Source organism: Poecilia reticulata, chromosome 8 (assembly GCF_904066995.2).
Source record: "Poecilia reticulata chromosome 8, P_reticulata-male-v2, whole genome shotgun sequence".
In the NCBI taxonomy this organism is placed as follows: domain Eukaryota; kingdom Metazoa; phylum Chordata; class Actinopteri; order Cyprinodontiformes; family Poeciliidae; genus Poecilia; species Poecilia reticulata.
Window position 1 is genome coordinate 15,086,445 of NC_088837.1, and position 10,712 is coordinate 15,097,156.

Sequence of the window (10,712 nt, forward strand, 5' to 3'; positions counted from 1 at the left end):
GTGCTTATTTGAGCACATTCCAACAAGAAACAGCCTATATTGATTATTTTAACGACAAACGCTTAAAAAAAAACGCAGTTGATTTATCCTGTCATAGTAATAAAAACATCCTTGTATATCTTTGCTAATTTGACTGAACACAACATACAATCATCTGCAAAACCGCTGCCTCACAAAACAGTCATGTCGAAAAGAAAATGCACCAAATGATCTGGAAACACTTTGGCTCTTTTCATGCTCCTGACATTAAGATGGAAGAGTGACTGAGAGCCAAACACACCCAGAGATATTTTGAATAACAGTTACCATAAGGCTACACTCACCCATCCCTGCACCTTTCTTTCTTTCTTTACTAATAAGTTTGAATAGAACCTGTTGTTGATTCGGCGAAACTGTCATTATGGCATTTTAATGAATTTAGGATACTGTGAGGTCAAATGTCGACAGGAGGTACTAACGCAGAGCAGCTGTCATGTGGGTTTGACTGTGATTAGAAGCAGTGCAGTCAAACATATCCAGATCTTTGACCTCACCAGCCAGACAACCTGGTAAATGTATCTGTCTGTAAACCAAAACTGAAAAAATCTGTTGTCTGGAGCTTAGAGAAGGAGTAGCTGAGAGGAAGATCATGTGGACCAGTCATGGATAATATATGTGCAAACAGTCTTCTAAACATCTTCATCTAAAAATGTAACCTGACCCTGTCCCTATGTCTTGTCCTCTTCTAGGTAGCAAAATGTTGGATGTATACGACCGAAAGGATCGTTCTTCTCCTGTCTGGTACCCCAGCCTCCCAGTTATATTTACTGTAACTGTAAATTCTGCACTAATTACATTCTTCCTTAGTGTGTGAAACCAAAGATAGAAGTGGTCTGGTTGATGTGGCGCTGGGGTGAAGCATGGTTTGTCAGCAGCCCAGGAGTTCTGTCCACATGTGGTTGTGCAGTGGTTGGGATCGTCTGGGTGAGAAGGAGGGCATGCCACTCTCCACAGTTCGCCCAGTTTATGTCGACTCATCCGGAGAGATTATTTAACCAAATGAAGGCCTGCTGTTTGGGTTAAGGTTTAGCTGGGGAGACTCTGTGGCTGTGGAGACAGCTGTTATCCATGTGGGGAAATTGTATAGAATTTGTGACAGACATTTTGTGGTGCAGATTCCATAAACTGCACACGAAAATGTGAATTTCCATAACAGGTTTAGTCAACACGTGACCAGATTTTATTAAATTTTTTTTCTTGCAAAACAATTCTGCTCTTTACATTTGAAGTAAGGTAAGGTAATTTTATTTACGTAGCACATTTTCAGGAACAAGGCATTTCAAAGTGCTTCGACGTATTCAGATATGATTATAATTTGTGACATTATAACAATAAACCTAATTGTCTGTTATTAGGATTTGATGTGATACACTAAGTTGGCTTGAGTTGAAGAGAAGAATGACACAATTTTGTTTTAACAAAAAAAATAACATCTGAAAAGTGTGACGTGTGTCTGTGATTAGCCCCTTCCATTCAGATACCCCTTAATAAAAATCTAATGCAACACATTTCCTTTAGAGTTCACTTTAAAGGGTCTCTGAGGCTGGTTGGAGAACATTAGAGAACACACCACATTAATCAGAGCAGCAGTCAAGAAGTCCATGGTAAGTTTGGAGGAGCTGCAGAGACCACCCGCCCAGAAAAGCCTCTTAACAGGAGCTATGCGCTTCACATATCTGGCATTTATAGAAGACTAGCCAGAAGAAAGCATTGTGTTGGCAAAATGCATCAAATGTTATTTTGCATTTGCCAACTCAAGCCAGGTTGGGGACATGGAAAACAAGTGGAAGATGGTTCTCTGGTTTTCTGAAAGGTTTTTTGAACTATACATATAACTTTTTTTCTTTCCCTTCTCTTACCCTAAGGGGTATAAATTTCGCCTGACAAAAACACAAAAGTAAATCACTTATACACTATAGATTAATAAGAACTTTGGTACCTCTGTAAGGTAAGATTCATAGAATGGTTTTCTGGTGTCAGCACATTGTAGCTTGACCCTGCTGAAATATTAGGGACAAAATACAAAATATTTTGCATTTTTTTAACCTCGCCAAAATTTCTTTGAAATAAACATTGAAAACACTACCAAAATATTATTTGTAGCACAAAAAAGTAGTACAGACTTTTAAATCTAAATGTTGTGTAAAAGTATACCAAATTTGGACTCAATCAGATGAATCATATTTATTTTAGAATGGTATTAGTGAGAAATTTCTTAGGCGGAGAGGCCATTTTGGCACATTTATCCAAAATGTCACCAAACTGTGCCAAATGTGTTTTTACATCAATACTGGGGGTTTGTTAAAATTAAATAGCTTATTACCATCTAATGACACTTTCTACATATAATATAACCATTGGTCATGACATTTACCTCATTTATATGCAAAATGTACCATTATGCACAGTGTAATATGTATAATAATGATGATGTGAAAGCTCTTTCTTTGACTCCAAATAGAAAACTTTTATTGAAACAAGATAAAACAGTCAAAAATACTTTTTGAATAATTTAAAAGAGCAAATAAACAATTTTGAAAATCCACCACCACCATCACCACCAAAAAAATGGACATCTTACCTCAAAGAAGGTGAAGAATCAAGAGAGGTGGGGAGGTGGGGGGAGGTTCAGCGTCACCTGAGCTTGATGGTTCGGCTTCCACTCGACTATAAATAAAAATAAAGTATTTGAAGAATTAGAGGTTTATTACAAAGTAATGAACCAAAGTAAACATGAAATCCTTACTAGTAAAATAAAACATATTTAGTAAAACATAAGTAAACAAATAACCACATGGTTTTACTTCCTGCCGTTATTACAAGCATATAATCACTGAAATTAATAAATAAATAGAACCAAAACATCAAATATTTTGTGTGAAATTGCGGGGGGAAACTTACACATCACCGAGATCAAGTCTGTCTGCTGTGTCCGGCTCTTCCTCCTCGTCCGAATCCCACCAGCTATCAGAAGAGCCAGCTCCACTCGTAGCAAATCGAAAAACCGTTGTTGTTCAAAAGCCTTCAAAAGCCTCTAAATCGTCCAGTTTCTGCTGCTATGATCGATTTATCATAAAAAAAATCAAAACTGAACTCACGGAACCGAGATAACTCCACGTGCTCAGACTCCCGTGTACCACACGTGCTTATGCACGGAGAGCCACGGAGAGCGCACCGAGAACGCCCCGAGAACGCATAAATTACGCACACATTTAGATCGGGTTCCGGAAAATACCTCATGATTTTGCGTAGCCGACATCTTGTGCCATACTCTGAGAGTCTTTCCACTCTCACGTGAAGCCATAAAATGGCCGTGATGATCAGCTGATCGGGGGTTTTCCGGGCAGTTGCGTCATCGCCCGAGGACCTTTAAATCTCATCAGCTGTTTTTAAATAGCTCTAAAATCTTAACATTTTGGGCAAAACCTTTATGCGGAATAGTTTTTGAAAGATTAAAGCCTCTTTTAGCGGATAATAATAAAAAAAAAAATTTAAAGGCACACGGAGCCTTTGTTTACAGAGCGAGTCTAGGTCACGTGGCAGCTGGAACCCTCGAGGTCCGTCGGCTTAACAGGATATAACTTTTTTTCTTTCCCTTCACAATTTCACACCACTTTGTAATAATCTATCTCATAAATGCTTTTAAAATACACTGAGGTTTGTGCACAACAAATTGAACACATAGCGAGCCGCTGTTCAAATTTGAATCTAAACAGTGCAATATGGAGGCAGTGCAACTGCTCTGCATGCTCAGCTCAATAACTTGCCAAGAGTTAAGAAATGTGCCTAACTGTATTAAAACACAGAAGCAGAGACCAAAGGGAGAAGGATTCCTGTGGGTGACTACATAATTTAATTTAGTATGCACATTAGAAGCCAGGGAGTATAATTTACATGTGGGATAGAGGCGACTTGGGCCCATGGAGGAGAAGCGGGCGAGCTAGTTCTAAAAATCTGAGAATCTTAACCACGATTTTGAGATCCACATCGGAAGAAACAGGAAAATGAAAACCTTCCCTAACTCCGAGGGACACATTAGGTTCATGCTCGGTTACCTCGTCTTCTTTTGCTCCTTCCTGTTCTAATTTGGAGCCCACATACCCTGCTTAGAGTTTCTCCCCACATTACAGGGAAGAAGGCCGGGTCTGGTGAAAACTGTCTTCTTTTCTCTGTCCCTTCCAGTCAGTTTCCAAAAAAAAAAAAAAAGAAACGCCGCCACCCCAAATATTAAACAAAACAAAAAAGCCTCCCAAGTAACTCATTTAGTTTAGATGCAGTTGATTTTGCTGTCCCTCACAATTTATCTTCTTTTGGCAACCCATTAGACAAGATGAGTGGTAAAGTAAAGCGATAAAGCTGCTGAGGATTTACCTTTCAACTTCATTTAGCTGCACTTCTCATCATAAATTTCTTGTACAACATTACACCCGAAAGTGCAGTTTCTATTTTGTTTGTGGAAATGGCAAGAATCCAGTGCGATGCTTTCTATTCTACATGCTCATGTCATGTATGTTGATTTTGCATGTTTACACCATGTATGCATGCATGCTTCTCATAGGACACATGCACTATGAGTAAGCACTTTTCCATGGATTAGATTGAAGCCAGACCCAGTTAAGCTGTTAGCTGCTGTCTGGACTTATTGCGTGTATACACACACACACACACACCTACACACACGCACGCACGCAGACATGCACCCACATTAAACTTGACCCTAGTGCTTTGGAAGCAGCTGCTAAAAAGGAAGCCAGCCTCATTTAACATGCAAGTCGTTTACAAGTCTTTGTTATTCGTCGGACTTTAAAGCTTTAGGTGCAAAACTTTCTGAGCTTATGATCAGTTTTAGTAAAAGTCAATATTGTAATAACTTACCTTGGTGCACGAGCCATCAGAACTCTGCATGCATAAGTGTCAGTTTCTATTATTTCCACATTAGAGATCCTGTTCCCTCAGCCACCTGCAGTGTCCATGGAGCGAGGTAAACTGCCGTCCAGCACACACATACCCTGTCTTTTCACAGGGAGGTCAGTGATAAAAATCATCCCACAATACATGAACAAAGACAGCTGCAACAAAGACAGTGATTCAGTCCCGCTGCTTATCTCCCCTTCTCCCGATAATGTACCTTCAGGGTCATAAAATGGATGTTTCACTGGATGTGAAAGGCTTTATTGTGGAAGCATCCTCACTTTGTAAAGGTTGAAACTTTTTGTTAAAGCTGTAAAATGGCTCATAAAGGCCTATGATGACTGAACTTTTCAAGATGAAGTTGGTTCTGAAGCAAGATTCACGTTTTACATTTGCGTAAATTTCAATGCGGCTTTTGACTGATATTGAATTACTAAGGAAATATTAAAATGAAGACATAAATGGAACACTTGACATCACAATCTACAGTGGCCTGTCTGTAACTGGATTATTTTTGTTTGAGAAATTTATTCAATCAGGAAAAATAGCGATACGAGTTGTAAAATTATATCACATAATTGGCAAATCTGATGTAAAATATTTAGTTATAAAGTTTTTTTTTTCTTATTTCACTTAATGAATACCATTCCATATGCCTGAAAATTTGTCATTATGTTTCCTTTTTTAAAGGTTTTCTATGTCCACATTTAATTCTACATTCTTTTTAATTTTTGACAGCCAGATCTGGAAAAGATCAATTTAAGCACAGTAAACGTATGCATACTGGTACACTCCTTACTTTGTTAAGTCAGTAGAATTGTTGCCATATTAGTAAAAGCTTGCTATAAATATTTGAACTCCTTCTAATAAGGTGAAACAAAAACTTTTTCTCTGAAAACCGTGGCTAAATTTTAGCGTTCTGAAGCAACGTTTACCGGCGAGTTAAAAAAACATTGTTCAACTAGTTTGGCTTTAGCAATAGCACCCTTGCTAGACTAGCTAGAATTGGGTACAAATATAAATTCTTGCTCCAACGCAAAGATCGTATACACCTTATTGAAATTTGTAACTTTTATTAAGTGAGTAAATTTATTTATAATGCAAACATTTACCAGCCTCTGCAGTACAAGCAAATAGAAACAGCTAATTTTCAGTTAAATTTTTCTCAAAATATTTGGTAGGATTTACTATCAAAATAAGTTAACTGTGGCAGAGTTAATATATTACTGTCTTTGGTTTACATAGTAATATGCTTAGTTAAGATGCTTAGTATGTGATTTAATTAAGAAAAGTTTTGCATCCTCCAAAGTAAATTTTTACAGTGTAGAATCCAATACACATATATATATATATATATATATATATATATATATATATATATATATATATATATATATATATATATATATATATATATATATATATATATATATATATAGAATATGCATTGTAATATTAATGCAGCCAGAGAATATCACAGTTCATGCAGTTTCACCAGAGCCATTAAACACCATGAAAAAAGAAAAACATTATAATAATGAAGCCCACACAATTCCCACAACCAATGAGGAGAAGGTGCTGATTTGCTCCAGCCAATCCCAGGCGGAAGGAGGGCTGGACGATTTAAAAGTACGAGTCAAGTTGCAGTAACATGTAGCTCCTCATTTCATTTTGTGAACAGCAACTTTGACGACCGCACCCCCAATGGCAGCTTAAGACAAACAAGACAAACAAATCGGGGCTCCAGGTGACTGAAACAGTTCAAGGAATTTAACCAGGGCACACCGTGCGTAAAAGGCGCAGCGGAACTCTTGCTGCGGGGGTCCCTTCCCTTTTTCATTTCTAACACAGTTTTGGATTTTCACCTGTGCTGGACTGATTGCATTATGTTAAAAATGACAGAGGAGCACGAAAAGTCTCTCAACGACCAGCCGTGCAGTCCATCAGGGACAAACAGCTCCATGTCTCAGGACGAGTCCGACTCCGACGCGCCGTCCTCGCCAACGGGCTCCGACGGTCACGGATCCCTGCTCAGCGGTTTGGGAAAGAAGCTGGACTCCGAGGACGATGAGCGCTTCCCAGCCTGCATACGGGACGCGGTCTCGCAGGTCCTTAAGGGATACGACTGGTCCCTGGTCCCGATGCCAGTGCGAGGGAATGGGTCTCTGAAGAACAAACCGCACGTCAAGAGACCCATGAATGCGTTCATGGTGTGGGCACAGGCGGCCCGCAGGAAGCTGGCGGATCAGTACCCACATCTGCACAATGCTGAGCTGAGCAAGACACTGGGAAAACTCTGGCGGTAAGAAACATTTAGGATATATGTATGCAGTAAAATAACATATAACCCAGCTTTGAATAAGTTCATCACCAAAGCAGTAACTTATAATATAGTTGCAAATATGAACTGAGAATGAAAATGTCAGAGTCTGGGTAGATACAATTTTGGAAAATATTTTAAGAAAACTATAGTTATAGGAGCAAATACACTCAAAACAAACTTTTAAATTCAAATTTTGTGGTTTGCTCATAAAATGTAAAAACCTTTTTTTTTCTTCTATACTTTTCATATCAGCCTGCTTTCTGAAAGTGAGAAGAGGCCTTTCGTAGACGAAGCAGAGCGACTGCGGGTTCAGCACAAAAAAGATCATCCAGACTACAAGTACCAGCCACGGCGACGGAAGAATGTGAAACCAGGCCAGAGCGACTCAGATTCAGGGGCAGAGTTGGCACATCACATGTACAAAGCTGAGCCAGGGATGGGGGGGCTGGCAGGAATGCCTGATGGACACCACCACCCTGAACACGCAGGTATGTCAACCAAGACTGCAAACAGGGCTGTTACTTTTTAGGGGTCATAGTTAGTTTTGTGTTTTAAGCGATCTCAACATTTTATTCTGACATTTCTTTTCAGGGCAACCTCATGGACCACCTACACCACCCACCACCCCCAAAACAGACCTCCACCACGGAGTTAAGCAGGACCTGAAGCATGAAGGCCGCCGCCTCACCGACAGCAGCAGGCAGAACATTGACTTCAGCAATGTGGACATCAACGAGCTGAGCACTGATGTCATCAGCAACATGGAGACCTTTGATGTGCATGAGTTTGACCAGTACCTCCCGCTGAACGGCCCCGCGTCAGGCTCCGCTGCCTTATCCTCAGATCACAGTCATGGGCCGGTTCCAGTCCCAGGCAGCTCCTATGCTTCCTCGTACGGCAGTGGTGTTTCATCCTGGAGCCGAAAGTGCGGCATGTCCTCCACTTCTCCCCCCGCCGGCGAGGTCGGCCAGCACCGCCTCCACATAAAAACGGAGCAGCTGAGCCCCAGCCACTACAGTGAGCACTCCCATGGGTCACCGTCGCACTCTGATTACAGCTCCTACAGCAGCCAAGCCTGCGTCACCTCGTCCACTTCGGCCGCCTCGAGTGCCGCGTCTTTCTCCAGCTCCCAGTGTGACTATACCGACCTGCAGAGCTCTAACTATTACAGTCCTTACTCTGGCTACCCCTCCAGCCTCTATCAGTACCCCTACTTCCACTCATCTAGGCGGCCCTACAGCAGCCCGATCCTGAATAGTCTATCCATGGCTCCGGCCCACAGCCCCACTGCCCCCAGTTGGGACCAGCCCGTCTACACCACTCTGTCTCGGCCTTAAAGGGGACCAGAAACAGTCTGTTTGCACCAGAGACTCATTCAGTTTGATGCACTACTAATGAAGGACATAAGGCAAAGGCGAAGAGCTGTACGAAGGGGCCTGTAGGGCCACCTGCGACCGTGTGAACGTGAAACAAACAAAAGAAAAAAGTGCCTGCTGATTTTATACAAAGTTCTATTGTTGAGATGATGAAAAAAAACAAAACAAAACAAACACACACACTTGTACAGAGTTTTTACACAAAGAGAACTTGCGTGTGTCATTAGAGAGCCAAACTCCTCCGTGAGGACACGTTACTTAAGCTGACATCTTGTACATCCCTGTCCTTTTTCAGTTTCAAATTGCAAAAGCTCACCGTTAAGGTGAAGACCGGCTGCAGAATTCTGCAGGAATGAAAATAGTTTGGCTAACAGTGCACACAGGACCAGATATGTTGAAGCTGCAGTAAAATTTACATGAATGGCTGAAGCTACATATCGCAGCACGCTATTTGCATCAGTGATTCAGCCTGAAAGGAGAAACAAAAAAAAAAGGCTCATCAGAATTTTGTGTCATTTTTGCATAAAAAGTCTTATATGTATTTATGTTGATGCATTATTGGATTTTTGTTTTTGAATAGGTAAACACATGCTTCATGTGTTTTTTTTTTGTTATTTAGAGTACAGTTTTACTGACTTAATGAAAAGGAGGTAAATGAAGTAAAGCACCGTGCATTTGATATTCCGTTGAATTTCCAGAAGGATCTCCATTCCGAGTTTGGGAGCAAACAGACAGGACCAACAGACTCTGGCGCAAGACTCAGAACAGGTGTCTGAAATCTACGCTTGGCAAATCGCGATTAGTCATGTTGTGGGCTTAAAGGAAATGGGGTAAAACAACACCACACGCTGAGTGACACGTCAGCTGGACCTCCTGTACATGTCCATGGGCAACGCGAGAATACGTGAGCAAACATGCATCCGTGTGTTGGGAGAGATAATGTGCAGATGAATGTGTGAGTTCATTTTCTTAGGGGACTGAATACATATCCCATGACATAATCATAATACGCACCAAATGATAAGGAAAACATCTTTTCTTTTTTTTACTTTACTGAAAGTGATGTTAAGCGTGACTGTTTTTAAAATATTTATTTCATAAACCATTGAAAGCCGACTCACTGCTGCATAAAAATGTGTTTGTGCCTTCTAATGCTAATTGTCAGTATTTTGGAATTAAATTGAATTTTGAACTAACAAACCATCCACTCAAGAGACTCGCTTTTAATTTCTGTCCTTAATTTGATATAATTCCCCAAAGCATCAGTTTGCGGAATTAAAATAGAGCAGAACTGCATTTTTTTTTTTTGTATATCATTTTGGTGTACTATTTTGAAAAAAAAAAGAAAGGCTGTGAAAATGATTGTTCTGTTAACTAGTTTCACACACACACACACATGCACATCTAACCCTTCCGCTGGCCGTTTTTTCAAAAAAATAAATAATACTTTTTCTCGATGTTTGTTTTTGATCCTCTTTTTTCCATCTACAACTCATTTTGTTCCGTCTTGTACTTTTTTTGTGCTCAAATACATTTGGAAGCAATTGTGAAAAAAAACTATAATAAAAGAAGAAATAATTGTGGGTTTGCCTTTGTGCTGATTGGTTCATATTCACCCACGTGTAAAACATTGAAATTAGTGAGACTTCACACAAAACGGATTCACTAAAAAGATTTGCTGGTGTTTTTTCCTCAGGATATTCTTTAAAAAATAATAATCCTATGAACAACTTTCTTAAGTTTTCATTCTTTTATCTTAATCTTTAGACATCTTATTGTTTGCATTCTGCAAAAGCTTAGCAACATATCTATGAAAGTTGTCAACTTTAGATTTATTCATTAAACAACCAGCATAAAAGGAATGAGAAGAGATCCTGTCTCCTTTGGTCCAGAGTTGGCTCTGGCCTGGCCTGCCAAGCCACCGTCCCTAACCAGTCCAAGGGCGATGCCAAGTGCCACGGCCGCGCTGCTGAATTTTAATGATCCATTATGCTGCGGATGGGGCCCTATTGTGTCCCTTTATCCGGAGAGCTAGAAAGGAATTAATTGGACAGAAAATGGAA

At 40.2% G+C, this 10,712-nt stretch overlaps 1 protein-coding gene across 1 annotated transcript; it reads left to right on the forward strand.

Moving 5' to 3' along the window:
• The first annotated feature begins 6,603 nt into the window (after nt 1-6,603).
• LOC103468868 (SRY-box transcription factor 8) lies at nt 6,604-10,106 on the forward strand. The gene is made up of 3 exons (XM_008416246.3): nt 6,604-7,252; nt 7,526-7,761; nt 7,865-10,106. The coding sequence occupies exons 1-3, from the start codon at nt 6,837-6,839 to the stop codon at nt 8,608-8,610; spliced, it is 1,398 nt and encodes a 465-aa protein (XP_008414468.2). The 5' UTR covers nt 6,604-6,836; the 3' UTR covers nt 8,611-10,106.
• Nucleotides 10,107-10,712: the final 606 nt, after the last annotated feature.

What these genes read in the sequence shown, in the direction of transcription:
- LOC103468868 (XM_008416246.3), top strand. Translation starts at nt 6,837, where the DNA reads ATGTTAAAAATGACAGAGGAGCACGAAAAGTCTCTCAACGACCAGCCG. An exon ending in ACACTGGGAAAACTCTGGCG is followed by an intron (nt 7,253 to 7,525) that starts GTAAGAAACATT and finishes TTTTCATATCAG; the next exon opens with CCTGCTTTCTGAAAGTGAGA. An exon ending in CCACCACCCTGAACACGCAG is followed by an intron (nt 7,762 to 7,864) that starts GTATGTCAACCA and finishes ATTTCTTTTCAG; the next exon opens with GGCAACCTCATGGACCACCT.